The 24,169-nt window shown below is 41.1% G+C and overlaps 1 protein-coding gene across 1 annotated transcript; it reads right to left on the reverse strand.

The window, feature by feature from the left end:
* Positions 1-2,928: 2,928 nt before the first annotated feature.
* Positions 2,929-23,968, reverse strand: LOC104026966 (galanin receptor type 1). The gene is made up of 3 exons (XM_009477561.2): positions 23,261-23,968; positions 21,578-21,643; positions 2,929-3,246 (listed from the first exon to the last, which is right to left on the reverse strand). The coding sequence occupies exons 1-3, from the start codon at positions 23,966-23,968 to the stop codon at positions 2,929-2,931; spliced, it is 1,092 nt and encodes a 363-aa protein (XP_009475836.2).
* Between the last annotated feature and the right edge of the window lie 201 nt (positions 23,969-24,169).

Genomic DNA, 24,169 nt, shown 5'->3' on the forward strand with positions numbered 1-24,169 from the left:
GTAATGTCTCGCATTAAAGGAAACAAGTATGTTGACTCACAGGTTTTAATGACTCGCAGGTAATGGAGTGAGTACAAGATTTCTTTTGAATATCGTGCTATTGATAACCAAAAGGATTAAAGTGAGGCTGAGGTTATTTCATATCTAGCTGCTAGTTTGTATCCATGGGAAATAACCAATCACACAAACCCAGCATTTTATCTCTGATTTCTGTTGCAGTTATCTATCACAGCCTTTTCTTTTAGTGGTTGTTTTTCCCATGCTGTCCACTTTAGCCTGTGCAAAAACTCCGTAAGCAGAAATAGTAAGCTGTTGAATGAAAAGATCACAGCATAGTATCTAAATCTTTGGTTTCAGAGGAAATAAAGCACTGGAGCTACTCTTATTCATAGTATACTGAGAGTAAAAACTGAACAAACAGAAAACTTGCACAGATAATCACTTAAGGATAAGGCTATATAACCTTATCCTAGAAATTGTACGCATGTACTCTGTTCACGCTGCACAGTTAAGGGGTTCTTAGAGGAAGTTACAAGCTGTGGTAAAATTACTTAATGCAATAGAAAGCTTTTGACTTTATAGAAATACAGTGGAAGAGCGATCCACTCAGAGACTGGAAACCTTTATATTTTGGACCCCTTCATTGCATGGACTACTTGCCTCTCATCTGTAGTTCATTTAACTGCAGATCAGGCAATTTATGTGTCCACAAGCAGAAGCTTACTGTTCATGTATAGGAGTAGGGTAAATCCTTAAACAGAAATCTGGGGGCAATCTAGTATTATAATTTACAGAAGATCCTATTTCCATTTGTTAATGTGCATCTTATCAGGTTGTATCAGGTCCTCTGAACTGCTGAGAAATAGCTTCCTTTAATTGTAGACACACAGATTAATGGGGTAAATTCTATTCAAGAAACTCCAAATAAGAAATTTTAATATTTGCTTGCCTGCTTTGCCTAAGCAATTTCAGGCTGACTCCATCTCAAGTGTCACATAATTTGAATCTGATCTTTTTCAAAGCTGTAGCACTTCACTGTATTAGCATAAATACCAAGTTACTACCTGCTTCATAAAGCATCTTTCTTTCCCGAGGCAGCTGGTGATGGTGACCATACTTCCCAGTTCAACATACAGGGGTTGCCCTTTTAATTTTCTGAGGAAGATTGTTGCTTGGGATCTCAGATGTCGGACTTCAAATATTTGTCTTCTCATATAGCTGTTATACAGGAATAAATCAATCAGTTGTTTGGGCTAAAAATTCCTAACTCTTGCAGATGTTGCATACTGTAATACTTTGCTCTATTACCTACGCTTTCCAGCTAAATAATGCAACCAAAGTTAACCACAGTTAAATGATGTCACATAAACAATAACTTCTCACGCAAGATCCATGGTCGAACTATGTGGCAATGGTCATTCATAATTAATGCATTGCTAATTTGTATCAGTAACTAAGTGGCATTGGTGATAAGAGAGTAGTTTTTTTCTTGAGTTAAAATATGTGGAAGGAAAATGGGAGGAAAGTTGAACTCTGACAAATTATCCAGATTATAAAAGGCAACGTGGCCATACTTGACATTGAGGTATAAAATATACATGTTAAAAACGAGTGATTGGTGTACATTACACATGTTACAGAAATTAATTGTATGTGCTCTGATGGTTGTAACAAAAGATGTTGAAGATGTTCTACAAGGTTATATTTGGATGGGTTTGTTATGTTTTTTAGATGTGTAATTTGTCATTTAACTTCTGTAACTCACTTTTAAAAACTCAGTAACGTAGTCTATGAAACTGGAATTACGTTACGGTGAATCCCATGACAGGTCAGTCTCGATTGCAGCACACAATAGTATCAGATTAGACAATACCATGAAATAATAAAGTTCTTTCAGCCATATGCTTCTTAATTTTTAAGTAATATGCACGTTATATATTTACAAACAGTAACCTTGAACTTCGTACAAATGCTCTAAACTGATCGTTGCTAGGCCACCGTTAATCAAAACAGTTTATTAAAAAAAAAAAAAACAAAACAAAAAACTTTTGGCATTTTCATACTAAAGTGGCCTATAAAAAGCTTTGTGTATATATAGTCAGAGAACACTATATTTACCAATAAAACCTTTTGTAAACATTATTTTCAAACAAAACCACAGTTCTTTTAAGCATATATTGAGAAATACCACTTTCCTACTGTTGCTCACAAAGAGACAGTTACTGGAGCCAGCGATTAACAGCAGTAATTACATTCAGGAGCACACAGACATTCGAACCCTGGGATACATAAGCTGATACAGAGCCACCACATGCAGACATCCACATCACTGACATACGTCATGTGAAAGGTTTTAGTACCCAATAGGTAAATACTATAGCAAAGCCTTCAAGGAGATTTAGAGACCCTATCACAGCTAGCAAGCTAAAAATATATGTCGCTCATACATGGTCAAACTTGTTTAAGACAGACAGACATATTCAAAGACTTTTTAGTTTGACTTTTCCCAAACTGCTTTTCAGTGCTCTCTAAATATCACATCACCCATTGTTCACATCCTAATGACTGTCTACACACATAATTAACTGCTCTTTTCTTGCCTGTCCATATTCTACCTTCTAGTGTAACTCTTATTTTAGACTTTACGGGCACAACTACAACTGCATGCAAGTTCTGTCTTATGGGCACTACAAGGACATTCAGATACTTCTGTTGCACGTAGCCCAGCACCTAGCAAGGTACCGTAGGGCAAGCTGTGTCAAGTGTCGTAACAGCCGGATGGAAAATGCCTCCTAGCACTCTGGTAATCTGACAAAGTCCACATTTTTGCAGGCTGTACTGCTCCCTGGAATGCACTTGTATACCTGTTCTCCCCAGACAGCATCCTTTCCCCTCCTCTTCCTCCTGAAATGTATTTGTGAGCCCCATTTACACATTAGTGGTCGAGTGCGTGGTAGAGAAGTTCTCCATGCATATTCTGACCAGTTTATCAGTGAGAACCGGCCGCAGGAAGAACTTGCAGGTGAAGACTTGCCGGCAGGCCTTGCGGAAGTTTTCGGAGAGGAAAGCGTAAATGATGGGGTTGATACAAGAGTTCCCGTAGGCTAAGCAGTGAGAGATGATGCGGAAGGTGAAGGAGATGTTGTTCAGGGGAAAATGCCCAAACGCTGCCCACATCGTGATGATGTGGTGTGGCAACCAGGAGAGCAGGAAGACGGTGACCAAAAGAAGCACTGTCTGCGCTGTCTGGAAAAGACAAGATCACATATTAAATGGTGTCTGTGGTATGAGTGAGTTTGCCTTCCTCTGTCAGTAGTGAAGGCAGCGTAACACAGGCAACACTGATGACTACCAGGTGGGAAAATTATGACAATATGAAAAAGGATGCTAAAAACCAACTCTCCTCCCTGGAAAACAGAATTGCCTGGTTCTGGCTCAAGCAAATAACTCTGTAGGCAATGGAGATAGTGCCCATAAAACCTCAAACAATACAGAGGCTGCAACAGTAATGCTAACTATGTTACATGGAAGAGTGGAAATAATATTCCCTAACATTTGGAGGCTGAAGAACATTAAGGCTATGGAAAATAACTGCAGGGGAAAACAGGCTGGCTGCAAGGAAAGATGCTACGGAGAGGAGTAACAAAGACTGACCTGAGGAGAAAGATTTTTTCCAGTAGCTTCCCTCTTACAGGGGAAACCAAGAAAAACAACACATAGAGAGTTATTTTTTTAAAAATATGCAGTGCTCTTTGGTTAGAAATATTCCTAGCTAGATGATTACCTGAGGGAGGCTCACTGTGCCTGTGGGATCCCAGCCTGAGTGCTGGCTGGGTTAGAGGTGTGACCCTGCAATGCTTGCTCTCCAGTTAGGCTGGCCAGCCACCATCCCAAGCTATCGTTTGTAAGCCCCAAAGCTTGACCTGAGGTAAAGTTTTCCTGAAAACAGCGTTCTTTCAAGTCACCATCCAAAATGAAAGTTAACATGAGGTGAGCTGCTGACTGCAGCTGTGGTAGCCCCACAGCTGTGGCTGGGGAAGAGGAACCAGGGCTGAGGTGGTGCCTTGGGAGGACTGAGGAACGTAGCGGAGCAGCATGAGGGGCTGGCTGGGTGCTGCCAGGGTGGGAAGGGTGCAGGGCGAGGCAGCCTTGACCAAAGGTAGGTGGTATGAGCTGCTTGAGCTGTTTTGGTGTGATTTTTAGCAGGCTGTTTCTTTGGGTTTTGTTCTTTTGTTGATGGGAAATGGTAGCTTGGGGAGAGGGGCTCAGGCTGTGAGGGACCTGGGTGGGGAGAGGACTGAAGGCAGACCGAGGTGGCTGTGTTTTGGGGCTGTGCATTCAGGCTGTCTGCTGTCCCTGAGGTGGAGATCCTCACCAATGTAGGGAAAGTTCATTGCCCTGTAAATATTGCTGTGAAGTTAATGTTCAGGGGACCTGCAAGATGCATACCAAGAAATAACCCAGTCTTTATTGAAAATGTCTTTTTCCTCTTGAACAAAAACTCCTCAACCTAGTATAGTTAAGGGTGTGTGTTACAAGAAAAGCACTCTTTTTAAATTTTTTTGTTTATTTTTTATTTTCCTGGAAGCCTTTGAAGAGGATGAAGAATGACTTTTATTTACTGTAAGCTACAGTAAATAAAATTAAAATGTAAGTCACTTCATCTTCTTTTCTGTAAGACCCTGAGGCCTGTGGGAGTGGGACCTCACTTTTTAAGTTTAAGAATGCTGAGGGTGTTGCTTTTCTCTCACTTTCTACTTCTAGCACACTCAGTGAATACCTAGCAAGGCTCAGAGGTTACTGACTTGATGCCACTGAGAGCTTTTCCTAACTTTTTTGGAGGGCTAATTCCACCTGGCTTCATGAGTTTTCAAAAATACTAATGGTAATGAAGGTCAGCATTTTTTTACATATTTAATCCTGCCTTTCGGGGGTACTGTAGCAGATGCACAGCAGGTGACTTCCCTCCTCTCCCCCCACCTGATTTTCAGCAAAATGTGTGCTTTTCAACTTTAGTATTTAGTGTTTCTCATTTATATTTTGTCTTTTTAATAAATATAACTGCCCAATATACAGGTGATATCCTTCCACTAAGCAGAATTGTTATACAAGTAGCAGAAAAGCAATGGAGGAAAATTAAAACTTAGGCTTCATTTCAGCTTAAGGTTTACAGCCTTACTAGTCTAGGTCAATGCTTCTGTCAATAATTCCCTTGCATGATTTCAAGTGAATAGCGTGTAATTACTTTCCTAGAAGAGGGATAATTTTCTAATGAACAAAAACTCATTTAATCAGTGGTTATAATGGCTACATCTAGTAGTTGTTTTGTCTGCTAGAGAAGACCTGCAACATTTCGTATCTCATTTTAAAGCACTCTATCACTATACCTGTTATGATAAAATGTATAAATAGAAGTCATAAAGACTCGGGCTTACATATATCTAACACCAAAACACCTAAGCTTGAATGATCTTTTAGGAGAAGGGAAATCTTTTTCTCAGCCCTCCCAAAATACAGCAAATACAACAGCTGCTGCAAAACCTCTGTATGTTCTCTGACCACTGCACAGTTGGCATGACTTGCGAAATTAAGCACATCTGCCACACGGTATTTCAGTGGTGATTCATGTAGCTGGGTAGAGCTGGGCTCGGGAAGGAGATTTTTTGGATCCCCGTTAAACTGGGAGGGCATTTCGTGGGTTGTTTGCTCCTCTGTTAGTACTCTCTGTGGCTGTGTGCTTTGGGCGAGACGGAAATTGCAGCATGTTTTAGTTAGTCTGCCCCCCTATGGCATATGCTTGGCCTTGTTGGAAATGTAATATGAGGAAAATAAGGGAATTATGAGTACCAGAACTAATGAAGCAAGGTTTCCTAAGGAATTCTATCTTAGATGGATTCTCTGGTGCCCTAAAAGACAGTAGTGGTACAACCAAAACACTTCTCCTCAGAGCATTTGCAGTCTTTCCCTTGTCAGTGGCTCTCCAAATACTTAATAAAATTTCACTTGTCTGGAGTCTGCTTTAATGATGGCTTTTTTTTGTCTTCCTGTATCAGTGTGTTAGGCATCATGTTCATGAATGTATACTGGCTAACAGAAGTCTTCTGTATTGCAGACTAACTGCCAAGATCATGTCCTGGAGATGATGACAGCATGGAGAAATGACAGCATGCTCCAGGAAAGAGTGGAGTGACATTACTAAATAGCAGAAAGAATATAAGGTGATAAGATCTTGGTGCATAACATCTGGGATTGTAACAACTGATTGCAGTCCCATACACAGGAACAGTGGGAGACACTGCCAAAATATTTATAAACAAGTCTGATGTTTATAACCTGGTTTGTTCAAAGGGGTAGGAGATACAGGGTGAAACTGTAGGAAATCTATTTGTCTTCCAGGTTCTTCTGTTTCACTTCCCTACAATGCTCTTGAAGTTTCCTAAGATTATTTGGAACTTTAAAAACCTTTTGGTTTGATTTTTTTTTTTTTTTTTTTTTTTAAATGTCAAACTACTTCAAAGGTCATTTGCAGCTCTAAGAAGCTGCTACACTTATGTGTTCAGATATAGTTTTTTATTAAATATCTGGCTAGGGCTTACTTTATCTAGATAATTGGAGTTGGATCAGGACCTTCATATTATGCTGTCCTTCCTAAGCAGCGGTATTGAAACCTGCAGAACATGGGGGCACACTAGCATGCTAATTATTGTTTTCAACATACATTTAATCTGATCTTATGTCTGAGTGAATCACACAGAAATGTTTAAAGTATATTCTGCTTGCTAGGATAGTAGTAATGTGGGGGAAGGCTAAGAGGTGTTTTACATGGCAACTGCTTTTTCTTCTACTTGTTTAACCCTGCAGAAAAATACACTCTGTGATAAAGAGGAGGTTTCTCTATGTTGGACAGGCACCGTCTTTGCTCTGTTTTCATAGAGTCTGCAGCAATGATTTCCTGCCATAAAAAAAAAAAGATGATTATTGAAGTGGAAAAATGTATTTGGATGTAAGCCAAAAGTACCACCTTCACCTGTGTTACCTACGTTAACAAGCCAGTTAAATCTGTTAACCTCTCTAGGAAGGTGTTATTGCAGCAGACCAAGATTTCTGTGCAGATAAGAGGAAACATTTGCCTACAGTACAAGTAAAAAAAGAACGGATTTCTGTCAAATAGGTCTTTCAACTAAGTTTGTATTAATTTTGAATGGCAATCACCTGTAGGTTCACCCTGTACCTGGCATACTTCAGGTGCTTCCTTGTTTCACCTACTAGAATGCTGTCTGACATATGAGGTGCCAGAGGATGTTCCCATGTGAGTGAACAACCTCAGCTTCCAAATGTCCTCAAGGTGGCCATACTGGGAACCAGATGCTGTCCTTAAAAATACACTGGTATGATGGAACTGAAAGACACAGACATAGTGGTCTTGTGGGGTCTAGCTTGCCTATTGTGGTATGACAGGTACTAAAGAAATTATTAATAAACAGGTCCCATCCTTAGCTTTCACCAGCAATAATGGTGCTACTGTTTTAATCTCTAGCAATGTTAAGTAGCTTAGGCTTGTTACTAAGGCAACTTTTCATAGCATCCTTCTGCTTAAATTAGGGGGCTACAAGCACTGCAATATTCTTTGAATAAGGGATATATACCTAGATTCTTTTTTCTTTTTATTGTGAAATAACAAACCGTGCATTTAACATAGGGCTAAGTATTAAAAAATGGGTTTGCAGTTGCTATGTATTAGCACAAAGCTGTTTCTGAGGTCCAGTTATTTGGGCTTTTGCAGATGGGAAAACACAGACAATACCAGAGCAATAAAATACATAATTCACGACTCAAGAAACATGTTTTGGAAATGGAACTTGTGTCTTGTGTTTTTTCAAGTTACGGAATATCTAGTTAAGATAGAGGAAACTGAAACAAAACATTATGTTTGGCTTTTAATGTGGTAACTTTGTTGTAGCTAAAACCAATGTTAATGTAGACTGTGACCAGCTGTGGAGGACTGATCCAAATAGCTTGTGTACTCTTTGAGTTTGTTCAGTGGGCTTCTCTTCTCCTAGAGAAGAGGAGGCTGAGGAGAGACCTTATCGCTCTCTACAACTACCTGAAAGGAGGTTGTAGTGAGGTGGATGTTGGTCTCTTCTCCCAAGTAGCTAGCGATAGGACGAGAGGAAATGGGCTTAAGCTGCGCCAGGGGAGGTTTAGGTTGGAAATTAGGAAAAATTTCTTTACGAAAGGGTAGTCAAGAATTGGAACAGGCTGCCCAGGGAAGTGGTTGAGTCCCCATCCCAGGTAGTATTTAAAAGACATGCAGATGTGGCACTTGGGGACATGGTTTAGTCTAGTCTACCCTTGTTTGGTTTAGTGTGGACTTTGTAGTGTAGGTTAATGGTTGGACTGGATGATCTTAAAGGTCTTTTCCAACCTAAACGATTCTATGATTCTATGATAATTGCACAGTTAATGGATTACTGTTAAATCCAGTTGGCAGCCGGTCACCAGTGGTGTTCTCCAGGGCTCAGTACTGGGGCCAGTTCTGTTTAATAACTTTATCAGGGATCTGGACAAGGGCATTGACTGCCCCCTCAGTAAGTTTGCAGATGACACCAAGTTGGGTGGCAGTGTTGATCAGCTTGAGGGTAGGAAGACTCTACAGAGGGACCTAGACAGGCTGGATCAATGGGCCAAGGCCAACTGTATGAGGTTCAACAAGGCCAAGTGCCAGGTCCTGCACTTGGGTCACAACAACCCCATGCAACGCTGCAGGCTTGGGGAAGAGTGGCTGGGAAGCTGCCTGGTGGAAAATGACCTGGGTGTCCTGGTTGAAAGCCGGCTGATCATGAGCCAGCAGTGTGCCCAGGTGGCCAAGAAGGCCAACAGCATCCTGGCTTGTATCAGGAATAGTGTGGCCAGCAGGGAAGAAGTGATTGTCCCTCTGTTCTCAGCACTGGTGAGGCTGCACCTCAAATACTGTGTTCAGTTTTGGGGCCCTCACTACAAGAAAGTCATAGAGGTGATGGAGCATATCTAAAGAAGGGCAGGCAATGAAGCTGGTGAAGGGTCTGGAGCACAGGTCTTATGAGGAGCTGCTGAGGAAACTGGGGTTGTTTAGTCTGGAGAAAAGGAGGGTCAGGGCAGATCTTATCACTCTCTACAACTACCTGAAAGACAGTTGCAGCAAGGTGGGTGTTGTTCTCTTCTCCCAAGTACTTAGTGATAGGACAAGAGGAAATGGCTTCCAGTTGTGCCAGGGGAGGTTTAGATTGGATATTAGGAAAAATTTCTTCATGGAAAGGGTTGTCAAGCATTGGAAGAGGCTGCCCAGGGAAGTGGTTGAGTCCCCATCCCAGGTAGTATTTAAAAGACATGCAGATGTGGCACTTAGGGATATGGTTTAGTGGTGGGCTTAGCAGTGTTAGTTTAACAGTTGGACTTGGTGATCTTAAAGGTCTTTTCCAACCTAAATGACTCTGATTCTACAACTGTTAGTCTAGCTGTGCCCAATTAAGGCTAGCCTTCTGGTCCATTGCTCAAGGTTCATTGGGTCCATAATAGACATGTACAATGGCCACTGTGGGTTATCTAACTGTCCTGGTTTTGGCTGGGATAGAGTTAATCTTCTTCCTAGTAGCTGCCATAGTGATGTGGTTTGGATTTAGTATGAGAATAATGCTGATAACACATGGATGTTTTAGTTGTTGCTAAGTACTGCTTATGCTAGTCAAGGACTTTTCAGCTTCCCATGCTCTCCCAGGTGCACAAAAAGCTGGGAGGAAGCAAGCCAGGACAGCTGACGCAAACTGCCCAAAGGGCTATTCCATACCATATGACATCATGCTCAGTATATAAATGGGGGGGAGTTGGCTGGGGGACAGCGACAGCTGCTTGGGGACTGGCTGGGCGTCAGTCAGCGGGTGGTGAGCAATTGCATTGTGCATCACTTGTATATTCTTTTATTATTATTGTTTTTCTCTTCCTTTGCTGTCCTATTAAACTGTCTTTATCTCAACTCATGGGTTTTCCTTTTTTTTTCCGATTGTCTCCCCCATCCCACTGCGGGGGACGGTGAGCGAGCGGCTGTGTGGTGCTTAGTTGCCAACTGGGGTTAAACCACAACAGTCCTTCAAGCAGCTCCACAAAATAACTTGGTGCATTACTTGTTGTACAGACAAAGTAAGTGTGCTTAAGCCATACAGTGAATCAATAGCCTGGTGGGAAATAGAGACTAGGAGTGTCATAAATATTTCTGTTTGTCAAATAAATAGATAAATGCCTCTCTTATTTCCTGCCCCCCTTATGGTTTCTGCCATGCACAGATTGTCTAGAATTTACTTGCTTATTCTTTTGTTATCTTTGTAGGTGATCTGACTCTCATTTATGCTTTCCTCCTTTTCTTTGTCTGTTTTACCTTGCTTTTTTTTTTGTTCCCCCTCAGCCCTGGACAAGCTATTTTTTGCATTTAGCCTTTCCCTGTCTTTCAAAAAGCAATGGGAAATGTGTTTAAAAACCCTTTTTGGGGGAGATGCCTCATTCTGGAGGATGATGAAGTCTTTAGCATTTAATTGTGTTTTGAGCCGTTGTCCTTGATAAGCTTCTAATGAAACTGCATCAACTCATCAGACAACTTGTCAAGGGCAAAATTAAGATTGCCCTGTAATGAGTCAAATGCTTCAAGTATTCATTGGACTTACCTATTTTTGGCAGGACTACCTGATACGTTAGAATAATAAACAATCCTGAGATTAAAATATAGAGTGGACAGAGCAGCCTAGAGGTGGAGAGATTGTCACTTTCCTGATCTAGTCATAGTCGGAGACAGCTAGCTGCACATCCTTTTTTCAGAGCTGATCAGGCCAGCCTTTTGTACTGTGTACCTCAGCCCCACAGAAATGGGAAAGAACATTCAGTGGTGTTTTTATTAAACAGTATGTTCTCACTAGCTTGCAGGAAAAGCTGGGCTCCATTATGAGACAACTGCTGTTTTCTGAATATGGTGGAAGTTTTTTTCTTTTTTCTTCCATGATTCTGAAAGAAGAAGCATAAAGAAGCCTATGCCTGTTCTTCCATGCTGTCTTATCAGAAAATAACAACTGACCCTTCCTTTATTACTGCTCTGTAGGAAGATGGGGGATATAATGAAATTGTTTTGGACTTTGGGTCTTCCTTCCCTTACTCCCCGGAACTAATTTCAGTTAATAATGTTCTGCTGCGACTCCAAAGGCAGACTTATTCTAGCTAGTGCTGCTTCTTCACACCGTACCATATTTCCTGAGCCTTTGTGTGTGGGCTGGGACTTTCTCTTGACTTCTAATATAAAGCCTATCTGATGATGTGATTTACTGATAAACTCTTTTCTCCTGTTATGCTCATCTCTAAATTGCATCTCCTTTTCCCTGAAGTTTGAGAGATAATTGGTGCATGTTTTGATTGTCCCAGACTTGACAAAGCTACAAACTTTCAGACTTGGCTATATATTGTACTTTTACTGTAGTGAAGGCTTGGCAAAAAGTAGTGACTCATGGTGGCCTAAGCTTTTGCTTTTAGATACTGCAGGTACACTGTATTGGTGCTCAGGAAGGACATGTGGCTTAGCACAGTCTACCACTGTACTGCTGGAGGTACTTATCAGCTTCTGAGGAAAAAAACGTTTGTGGCTTTAGATTCTGGGATCCTCTGTTTCCTGAAGACAGAAATCAGTCAAGAGCATCCCTTTGCTCCAAGTCCCTCTTTAAGCCAATATGCAAAGTGAAAACTGTCAGTTTATTCTCTCCTGGTGCTAGGTTATTCTCTCCTTTTTTCACAAATCTGACTCCCTGTCCCTGTTTTGGCTGGGATAGAGTTAATTTTCTTCCTCGTAGCAGGCATAGTGCTGTGTTTTGGATTTAGGATGAGAATAATGTTGATAATACACTGATGTTTTACTTGTTGCTAAGTACTGCTGATGCTAGTCAAGGACTTTTCAGCTTCCCATGCTCTGCCAGATGCACAAGAAACTGGGAGGGGGCACAGCCAGAATAGTTGATCCACACTGCCCAAAGGGCTATTCCATACCATGTGACGTCATGCTCAGTATATAAACTGGGGGGGGGGTTGGCCGGGGAGCAGCGATCGCTGCTCAGGAACTCTCTGGGTATCGGTCGGTGGGTGGTGAGCAATTGCATTGTGCATCACTTGCTTTGTACATTAGTATTACTGTTACTATTACTACTACTATTTTACTTTATTTCAATTATTAAACTGTTCTTATCTCAACCCAGGAGTGTTTCTCACTCTTGCTCTTCCGATCCTCTCCCCCATCCCATTGGGGCAGGGAGAGCGAGCAAGTGGCTGCGTGGTGCTTAGCTGCTGGCTGGGACTAAACCACAACACTCCCCCTGATGCATTTGAAAACATCCTTTTCCTTTCTACCTGTAAAGTTCTAACAGAAAGGTCCCAAAGCACAATTTGATCTCCAGAAACATGCTTATAGCTTAGTGATAAACGCACAAGGTTTTAGACAGCTGATTCAAAAAAGGCTGTACCTATTTTTAACTAACTTAACTGCTGGGTAGCAGTTTCCTCTGCTTCAGAGCAAATGCATCTGTTAATTACTTCTGAAGCACTTCTCAGTGCCCTTTGGTCTTTTTTATTACACTTGAGTGTAACACTACTTGTCAGCAGCCTGAAAACCACACGGAAATTGTTCTTTTTCATTGTTCTGTATTTTCTTTCTTGCAATCGGAGATGGTTGGCTGTCATGAAGAAGAGGAGGGATTGAAGCAAATAGATTTCCAGTTGTTATCAGTTCATTTTGGCGACTTGCATTGCGGGCTAAGAGGCGGACTCTTCATTTCCCAGCAGCTTGCTGATAGTGTTCTAACTGCTCATCTGCACTTCTCTCATTCTGTGATTATGTCACTAATCTCCTCTGTTGGTGCCCTTAATACTGACTCACTTTGCATTCATAAATGCGTATAAGCATTATGATATTCCTATTATCCACTAATTGGTAATGATGCTCTCTATTCCTGCTGCCCTAGGCTCTTGTTAGCAAAACAACTTGCAGGATTTCACTTCTGATTAATATATTTTTTTCTGGATGGATCTCAGGATCTCCCATGCTCCTTTGCTCTACTTATTGTTGTTCAAGTGCAAAGGCCTTGAACATCACATTCATTAAGTCTGTATGAAAACCTTCCATTTGTGTGAACAGAAGCCAAAGAAAATGTTCAGCATATAGGAAAGCAGTTACAGCACAACTTTTGTCTGCCTCTCTTGGCCAAGATGTTCAGGAATACCCATCTACCTTCAAGGAATTCTGTATGTTTTACCTCTAGCTGTTTTATGACCTTCAAAATGCAGGTGCTCCATGGAGTGTCCCAAATCAACTCTGCATGTATTTGCATTTACTTAGCTCTGGGAGCAATAAACAGCTAATTTGCATGTAGGTAAATGTAAGGTGGTGAATATATGAGCTGAGGATGAAAACAATCAGCTTCATAGAGAGACAGGTTCTTTGAACTGACCATTACAATTTTGGAGCAAGATCTTGGGCTTATGTTAGTTTTGTGAACAGATTGGTTCTCAAATAGTGGCTAGAAGAGGGGACATGGAAAAAAAAAAAAAACCAAACAAAAAAAGGAAAATCAAACTTTAGGAATTATTGGAAAAGGAATAGGGAACAAAACAAGAGACACTGCACTCCCACCAGGTAAGCATCATTCACCTTTCTATTGTAGCTACAGAACAGAAACACATAGTATGTGTATTAGTATTGTTAGCTTAGTGTATTAGTATTGTTAGCTTTAAATGGCTCAATTGGTCTGTTAATTGGAGCTTTTGGCCTCGAGGTTCCACAACTCCTACTGTCCTTTCAAGGGAGCTTGTAAAATAGCTGTGAAATTCACATCCCCAGAAACACTCTTAAACTTGAAAAACCATTTCAGATTGTTCAGTTTGCAAGTCTTGTTATTTGTTCTTTAAAGATGTACAGGACAAAACTGAGTAAACATTGAGGAACCCTGGTGTGCTCCAGAGGCCAGTAAAACAGCAGAGGGCCATTCCATTATCAGAATAGATCTTGGTTTGCATTAATTTCCATTGTTAAATCATCTTATTTACGGCAAATGTACGTTCAGGGTTCCTAGGGCTGGGCTCTTATGAAACGCTTTTCAACACTGTCAGGCAGGGAATTGTTAACTTTCCTTGGAGCCAAATTACAGACTTGCTGTACTCTGCATAAAGCAGAAAGGAAGTAACAGAACTGAAGTATACTTTATTTGTGATAGAGGGGTGCACAGGATTTCTTAGCACGTGGTCTTGCTGGCTGGCCTCAAGAAATAATTATCCGGAACTGCAAAGGGGAATCCTGCAGCATCACACAATCTCAGTTTTAAGGTTGGCAAACTTGTGCAGCTAGTATGGCATCAAATGGGGAAACAGATGGTTATGTAAACACAGTCTTAGTTCATCATGCAGAATTTCAGTCTAAGCTTGCAAAAAGTCCTAAACGTCTTCCTTGATCTAATGCACAAATACTACATATAAATAGAAAAACATCTTAAATTGAGCATTTCCAACACTGACATGTAGATGGCAAGCATATGTAAAAATTTGCAAAGTAGGAATCTGAATTAAAGGTCAAACTCTTTTGACAATGGAATATGAAGTCAGGATTCAACAAACTTTGTGTAAGGGAAATTTTTGCAAGATTTCAAGTGTGCATAAATTGAAAAAGCTGCTGTAGTTTGAACATAATCATGCTGTAACTTAAAAGCTTACAAATAGCAACCTAAGAATAAAACTTTGGTTTGTTTGGGTTTTTTTTTTTTTTTTTTTGGTGAGGTATGTGCCTGGAAGATTGTGTGTCATCTGTAGAATTCTGTTAAAGACAAACTTGTTCTTTTCGGCAAGTGTTTGAACATTGACTTGGAGGTGGTGGTCGTCAGAACTGTCTGGGTTATTCATGAACTGGGTCCATTCAAATAAAATGTGTTTGTAATTAACTTTACAGTCATGTACCTAAACATTGCCCACACGTATGTGGGCCTTGGAAAACAGGGCCCTCCTATCTGTCCTTCTAGGCCCTATATGTCTGCAAATAACATAAACTTTCAGTACAATAATGTGGCAAATGGGACAATCACGGACAGCAGAAAGATCACAAATAATGGAAGAGAAGGGAAAGGTAACTTTGCAAACACCATGCACAGAATGAAATCCACACTGGAACTCCAGGTATATCTTGTGGCAATGTTGTCTGGGAGACAATAGCAGGGTCTTCAGATCCTCCTGAAATGAAGCCTGGCATTTAAGACTTATTTAGAGAAGATGCTTCATATACCAGTGTCCTCTGGGAACTTTTTGACAGAGCTCCCTTGAGGGGAAATTGGGTGGCACTGGTTTAGGCTCATGTTAATTGCGCAGATAGCTAAAAAACTTACAATTGTTTTAACTTTTAACTGGTTTTTTTTTTTTTTTTCTGTAGTCAGATAAATAGACAGTAGGCACGCTTGTCTGCATGTGCAGCTCTGCTCGGCCCCTGGGTAGCTGGTGTTCCTCTGCTGGGTGCAGACAGCGCGCACCAGCTCAGCCTCTACAGGAGGCTGAGCACAGCACTGTGGGGGCAAGCACTGCGCCAGAAAAAGGCAGAAAGAAGTGGTAGAGAAAACAGGTAAGAGAGTTCTTAATAACAAATTTGTAGTACTGTAGTTCATTAAGCTTTGTTCTTGTGGGTTTGTTTTATTTTTTAAAAAAAAGGCTTTTTTTTTTTTTTTAAGGCATTGATACAGGTTACTGTTCATAGAATCCTAGAATGCTTTGGGTTGGAAGGGACCTTTAGAGGTCATCTAGCCCAACCCCCCTGCAGTGAGCAGGGACAGCTTTAACTAGATCAGGTTGCTCAGAGCCCCATCCAACCTGACCTTGAATGTTGCCAGGGACGGGGCCTCCACTGCCTCTCTGGGCAACCTGTTCCAGTGCCTCACCGCCCTCATTGTGAAAAATTTCTTCCTTATATCCACTCTAAATCTATTCTTCTTTAGTTTAAATCCATTATTCCTTGTTCTGTCACAACAAGCCTTGCTAAAAAGATTGCCCCCATCCTTCCTATAGGCCCGCTTTAAGAACTGAAAGGCTGCAATAAGGTCTCCTCGCAGCCTTCTCTTCTCCAGGCTGAACAACCCCAACTCCCTCAGCCTGGCCTCACAGGAGAGGTGCTCCAGCCCTGGGATCATTTTTGTGGCCCTCCTCTGGACCCGCTCCAACAGGTCCATGTCCTTCTTGTGCTGAGGGCTCCAGAGCTGGATGCAGTACTCCAGGTGAGGTCTCACCAGAGCAGAGTAGAGGGGCAGAATCACCTCCCTCGACCTGCTGGCCACGCTTCTTGTGATGCAGCCCAGGACTGGGTTGGCTTTCTTGCCTGCAAGCGCACATTGTTGGCTCATGTCCAGCTTTTCATCCCCCAGTACCCTCAAGTCCTTCTCCACAGGGCTGCTCTCAATCCCTTCATCTCCCAGCCTGTATTGATATTGTTGAATCTCATGAGGTTCACGCAGGCCCACCTCTCCAGCTTGTCCAGGTCCCTTTGGATGACATCTCATCCTTCTGGCGTGTCAACTGCACCACTCGGCTTGGTGTCGCCTGCAAACTTGCTGAGGGTGCACTTGATCCCACTGTCTATGTCATTGTTGAAGATGTTAAATAGCACCGGTCCCAGTACGGACTCCTGAGGGACCCCACTTGTCACCGGAATCACCCTGTTACAATATGATCTTTAAAGAGAGAGGTTGAGCTATAGCACGCAGTATCTGTACTCCAGTAATATACTTCACGTGCTCAGATTTGGTTAAATCCAGTATTATTTAGCTTTCTTTGCTACAGCAATGCAACTAGGGAAGTCAGGCATATACTTGCACAACACTGGGACTGTTCATTTGTCCATGCTATCATCATCTCTTTAGAAATTGCCCTAGGTCTGCATCTAGCAGTCTGTCTCACTTGTTCTGTAAATATTGGCCTTATCCAGATTCATGTTTTGTTTTGAGATTCACAGGATGTACTAACAGCAGATAAAATACTGGCTCCTCTGTGACCTTTCAGGTGGCTTGAATTTGGATTTGTCCCTGTAATACTTCCTTACTGCATGCATTTCTGTGTTCCATGGCTCAAGCTATGTGAATTAGGATGATGTCTCTTTTGCCTGTTATCCGTGTTTACAGGATTTGGGGGTGGAGGGAGTGGTATTATACTAAGATTCCAACAAGGTCAATGAAAGCTATAGATGCAGAAATAAGTCATAACATTTTTAAAAATCTTACCCAATATTACTGGGTTTTTTTGGAAGCAGCCTATAATGGAGAATAATAGCAATGTGTTTTCAGGCAGCATGTGGAATGCTGTTTATAAGTCCCTTCCCTAAGCTCTATGGCATTTGCTTTGTTTCTTGACTATGTTTTATCTTGGAAGTGTTCTATCTTGAGGAGTCTGTATAGCACAAAGCAGAAGAGGCATTATAGTTCCTGGAATTCTGAACAGCAAAACAAACCGCAGTGGTAATACAGGCAACCATTTCACTGGAAAATCTTGTTCAACAAATCTGCAGTTTGATTCTTTTGAGACCTTCACTCACATACGTAGCCCAAATGAACATAGTGAGATCTGAACAAATAGCTGTTTGCAAAATTTACTACTTATCTGTTAAAAAACCCAAACAAACAAAAAACCCACCCAACCGAAACCAGAATAACCCCAAACCCACAAGCCAAACACAAAAAAACAAACAGGGAAAAAACCAAACAGACCAAACCCCCTTCCCTTAGGGGTGGGAGGAGGATAATAGCTCAAGTGTCCTGCTTTCTTGAAATCATAGGAATGAAGTAGGAACTGAATGGTCATAGTTCCAGACAGTGCTCTTCTGTACGAGTATGACACTTGGTTTTTCATATCAGTGTGGCCAAGATACACACTGAATTAACAGATGTGAGTCAGGTAATTTTATCACCTCATATTGGAAGACTTTGCTGTTGTGTTACGCTTTCTTTTGATAGATCAGGGTAATTAGGGTTTAGCCACTGAAGTCACACATGTACTTTAGAACAAGCTAAATATTCTGTATATGCTAAATTAACCTTTCAAATGTGGAGCAAGATTCATTTGTCAAACACCTTTCAGCAAAATAAGCAAAAGCTGTTCATTTAATCTCTGATGAAGTTTATTAATTAAAACCAAACAAAACTACTTGTTGCTAATAGACCAATTAAGTACATATGAAGGAAGCTAATTTAGCAGAACTGACACACACATATGAATTTTCTATTAGGCTCTAATGTGAAGTGTTCTTAAGAAGATCTGCTTTAAATGATTGACACTCAATATGTTTCAAGTATACTTTGAACGCATATGCAGGAATTGAGTGTGTCTGCAACCTACCCAAGAAAGACTCCTTATAAAGTGCTAAGAGAAGTGGCTGAAACAAAAAATACTTGAAATAGGTACACTAAAGATGCTCTTTGGCCTGCAGAAAGAGTTGATGAGCAATTTCTACACAGAAAGTGCTGGAAGGAGACAAATTGTGGAAGATGGTGTGTGTGTATAGAGGAATGTATTTGATTTTTCTTTCATCTGAAAGGATCACCTATTTAGTGAGGCCTAACTGTGCCAAAAGGAGGAAGAATTGCTACCGGGCACCTCAGAATTATGGCCAGGGAAATACTTAAAGGGAGGAAGAAAGAAGTGCTGTACGTTTAACTTGTTTGAACAGGTAAAGTCATATCTAATCAGGAAACCCAAAGCTGAAGAAACTGTAGAGTTGTTTTTTCATCTAACTCTACAGGACAAATCTGAAAACTACGCAAACAGATACATTTGAAAAAATGAGCGTCATAAATGAAATTCTGTAACTTACTGCCTTACAGGAAAATTACAGTAGTAATTTTTGACTGTTGGTAGCATTCTCTTCAAATATAGCAAAGAAATGGGTAGTGTGCCATTCATATATAGGTAAGGAAAGACAGAAGAGGAATTTAAACCAAACAAACTGTTTAGGAATTTATTGATGATTTTGAGACCTAAAGCAAGTTTTCAAACTTGTGTAGTCATGAAATTATTCTATGCAGAATGACAGTGCTTCTTAGCACTTTATTTGCCGTATTTTACATAAATAAAATTGTCAACAGATCTTGGTTGCTTTTTCTCACGGTAGTTGTTAAGCACATAAGACTCTGACTGTGCTTTCTGCTTGTAGTCTGCGCTATCTGCCCAGAAATGATACTTTTGGTTCTCAAATTTTAATTCACAGTATATCTGGGGCAGCACCAGTGTTCATCAGAAAGTCAGTAGGCAAAGAAAGACATGGTGTTCTTCAACATAGTCTGTTTCGTCTAGGTCTGGTGGTGCTCCTGTAGCAGGCAATACAGAGCAACTAATTCTTGCATAATTTATTGCCTTAGAAAAGGTGATTAAAAGAATGTTTATCAGAACCTACTTGAAATCAGATGAGGTGGACTAATGATATTAATCTCAATAAGTTTCAGGAACAAGCAGATGAACAAAGTGGTATTTGTGAGGCTTTATGCTTACTTTGTTAACTCGGCAACTGAACACAGAAAACATGATCAAAACACTCCAAGGGGAAAGGGAAAGTAATTCCTATCAAGGAAACATTGTTTGTGGTGTGTTATAATTTCTATAGTCATCTTGTATTGTGAGATAATATTGCAAATACCGGTTGAGTTCTATCCTTACAGGCAGTGTAGGTGCAAGACCAATTATAGATTGATAATCAGATTACCAACAAAACTGAGTGTATGTTAGTGAATGTAATGAACCAGTAGAAACTAAGTATAAGCTATAGTTAAATCTGGTTAGGATTCATAGGCATAGAGGACTGGCAAAATCTCTATAGAAGCTCTAAATCAACTAGAAGCAGCACAGACCAGACCATTAAAACTGTAGCACAATATTGCAGAGGATACACCTGAAAGACTATTATTTTTGTATTAAAAACCCTTAAGTTTTGTTTGAGATGCTACTACAGGTGCTAAAGTGCACAGTTAACCTCCTAAAACACCTCTGCCTTTTCCTGAATAGGTTGATCATGAAGATCATGAAGATGTCTATGCTGATAAGAACTGTACATTTTTCTGTGATGTCTTAGCTGCATACAGAACATTAACCTGCTAAGATTGGTTTACTTCTGAGATAAGGACCAGATAGCTATGTTATGTTTAGGGATATACCCTTTTGTCTCCACTACAGTAAGTCTCTTTGGTGAAAGAGAAATCAATGGAGGTTCCAGCTCATGTTATTATAAGGTATAGCTGCAGCATGCTGAAAATCTAGTATCTTGAATTCCTCATCTTGTGAGTGATCTAAATTTACAAGGGGGTCCTGTAATGCTAGTGAATAAATCACTGGATGCAACTTGTCATGCCCAGAAGTGGTTCCGTGTTTCAAAACATCTGTACCTTGTTGTAGCTGTGGTACCAGTGTGTGTCTTTTTTTTACTGGAGTCATGTCAAAGCTTTGATTTCTGTGTCTTTCACCTTTTTCAGTCAAATGGCCATGTTTGCTGTGATGGCCCTCACTTTTATCATAGACAGCATCATGGCAACATCTTGTAGGGCTGCTCTAATGTGGCAGGTAGGCACTGAAACTGGCCAGTGCATTGGGCTGGGAGCAAATCAAAGCACTCCCTAGTCATCTCCACTGGCTCTCACATCTGCTTGGAGGCACACATACTGCTCATTTGGGTTGTACAGTTGCTGTGCCGCTGGCACAGACTGTGACCTGACTGTCCTATCAGCAGCTAATGATAGTACTCCATTACTTCTTGTGTTTGAAACTGAAGGCTATCTTGCTAGTCACTTATCGCTGCACACTCAACAATTATAACATTTCTGACTGAAATAGCATTTTCCCCTTTCATGTCAAGTAAATCTGATATTGCATCACTGAAGCCGCTGAGTTTTGCTACCTGAGAACTTCTACTAATTATGGCTTATTCACTCTAATATTCTAGACAGAAGAAAAAAAATAATTCTACCCTTAACTTTTTTCTCAGTAAATACTTGCAATTCTGCTTATTTCATACAGCTTGAGCCAAGGAAAACCCTGTTTGGCTTGCAAAGGGATCAAACCAGGATCTGAATCCACCACCTACTTAGAAGCAAGCCTTAAGAAAGATCTTAAATGCAAACTGCAGCTAAACTGAAGTACTTCAGTTTCAGGGTTCTTCATGTATTTTCCTTTCAGCTTGCTGAGGTATACTCAAAACACAGATATTTTTATAGTCCGAATATCTTACTGGCTGGCAATGTAAAAAGATAGTATTTGTGGGATTCTATTATAGCACAATGAATCAAAAAAGGCAGTCCAGCAGGCCTGTATATAGAGATCAATATAACATTTCAATAATGGCATCATTATGTATTGTGTCTATAAAGGTATAACAAGCTGTCAACATTAATTCTGAACCTGAGCTGAAAGGCTGGTACAGGAATGACACTTCAGTATGCGGACGGAGCTTGAAAAGGCTATTGGTTATTTTAGAAACCTGACGTTTTATGGTCAGCGTACAGATTAAACCAAAGATATTTACCTTCTTCTTTGATCTCTCTGACTTCTTGGAAATGTTCTTTACTTTCGTATGGAGATGATATAAAACCTTGGGGGGAAAAGGGAGCAATATATTGAATGGGTAATTGAATTGCGTATATTAGTATTTGAACTTCTCGTACAAGCACGAAAAATTAAAAGAATTGTTTTAGCATGACTTCAACCAAAGCTGAATTTGATACTGTGAGACTTTTAATTCTAAGCCCTCTTCAGTTCTTTCTCCTTCAAGAAACAAGGTTTGGAAAAAGCATTGAAACAGCTATGCTTCCAGAAGACCTAGTTTAGCATATATTAAGAGCTCAGCTGGCACTATGCTGAAATCCACAGGAGTCTTTCCATGGATTTTGAATTTTAGATTGTGCCTCAGGTTATCTACATTTATTCTCTAGGCTGATTATATACAAAGGCAGAGAGCAGGCTGCCAGTACTATACCCTGGTGTGACTGTCCTGCCACTCCTGAATGCTGCACTAACAAATGGGGCAGTTGGAGTGGGTTCTCCTTTCAGAGGGATAGTCATAAGAAATGTTAGAGCACTGTAGGGAAATTCTCAGTTAACAACATCTATATCAAGCTTTTGAAACCTGATTACAGCACAGCAGTAACCTTGCAATGTTTATACTTTGGCCTTTGCAGCTAACAGACTAAATTTTCTAAAGCAATTAGTGAACAAAAAAAAAAGCCTCTATTAAATGCAGCTCACCTTCTAGTTGCTGCTGTCTCACCTAGGGCAGTGAGGGGACAAACAGCTGGAGCTACAGTGACAGGAGTTAAGAGCTCTAGTGGCTTTTTCCTCTTATGACATGCAAGGCCTGAGGTTTAGACTTTTAGCTTAAATGTAAGTGCATTGTCCTGTCATTAGCACTAATGATAGCAGAACAGATTAGTATTGACAGTAATTAAATTTTGATTAAACAAACATGAATTTAAATACCAGGAAAACTTTCCTTTTCTCCAAGAGGGTAGACCTGCAACTGACTAGTGACAAGGAAGTCCAGTCCCTGCACAACAGGGTATTAATTCAAAATTCACAGAAAACTTATTCTGCATGCTAGCACAACTCATAGACTTACTGTCAGTCTTAAACACACTAAAGATCAGTCAGGGGAAAACAAAAATTTAAACAATAGCAATCCACAAGAAGAAAGGAAGAGTTTTCTTGCTGAATAAAACTCTCATCCTAAAGATCTCTTTTTGCAAGTCTTTGCAAGACACAGTGTCTGAGCTTTGTGTCCAAAAAAAAAAACACCCCCCCCAAAAAAAAACCCAAGAAAAAAAAAAAACAAACAACGGGTTGATGTCTTTAATACTGTTTCTGTACACGCCCTGCATAGTTTCTCCCTCCATGGGTTTTTCCTCTTGCCAGGAACAAACATTTGTTATCAGGAAAGAACAAACAGAAAAATAGGAAAAATAGTAAGAGTCTTTAGGGGATTTGGGTGTCAACTTAGCAGTTGTAATCCTTTTTGTGAGCTGGTGTAATTTCATTCTCTGTTTTCCTTCCCTCCCCCTGCCTCAGAGAAGTATTCTACACCAGGAGAGAATATGGAAAGGATTGGATCTATTATTTGTTGGCTGCATAGCTTAAGTGTACACATCCAAGCCACCAAGAGTCTGGGAGTGACCTTTCCCTCCATTTAAACATTACTCATGTCCCTCTCACCCACCTTGGCATAGCAGCAGGTGATGAGCACCAGAGGCAGGAGGTATCCCACCAGCAGGATGGTAATCTTGTACATCTGCTTGGCTGTTGAACTATCTGCCCAGTGCTCCCAGCAGAAAGAGCTGTTGGGTGCTTGCTGATGACCACTCATGAGGGCCTGGTGCTGGGCTACAGGGATGGCAATGAGTAGAGACAGCAGCCAGATGACACCCACGCCAAGGGCAGCGTTGCGCTTGCTGCGGATGCAGAGTGAACGCTTGGCATGGACCACAGCAATGTATCTGTCCACAGACATAGCCACCAGAGTAAAGATGCTCACCAGCATTGTTGCCATGGCCAAATAGTGAACCCACTTGCAAAAGAAGGCACCGAAGATCCACTCTGGCAAGGAGTAGATGGTGGCCTGGAAGGGGACGCAGAACAGCAGAAAGGAGAAGTCTGCAATGCTCAAGTTCAGGATGAAGATGTTGGTAGTGCTGCGTGATGGGCGTCCCCCAGGCCGGAGACGTCCCAAAACAACAAACACTAACGTGTTTCCCACCATTCCCAGGAGGAAAATCAACCCAAAAAGCACTGGTACGATCACCACCTCCGGGCCACCCCTGCTTGCTCCTGACCAGTATGCTGGGGCCTGTGTTTGGTTAGTCTCAAGGCTGTACTTGCTGGTGTTGGCTCCAAGGGAGAGCACAAAGTTGTCTTCCTGCTCCTCCATGGAGCCAGGCTGCTTGGAAGGCAGGGAGCAGTTGCTGTAGCCCTGACTGCTGTCAGGCATGTCTATGTTAGTGGTGGCCAGAGGCTGAATGCTTGGGTTTTCCAATGCTCTGTGTCTCTCCTTTGGGGAGCAATTTTCTTCAGATGATTCTTCCAAGCTCTGTCTGTCTCTGGTGCAGATTATTCCAGGAACTGGCAAAAA

This window comes from Pelecanus crispus, chromosome 8 (assembly GCF_030463565.1).
Source record: "Pelecanus crispus isolate bPelCri1 chromosome 8, bPelCri1.pri, whole genome shotgun sequence".
Lineage (NCBI taxonomy): Eukaryota > Metazoa > Chordata > Aves > Pelecaniformes > Pelecanidae > Pelecanus > Pelecanus crispus.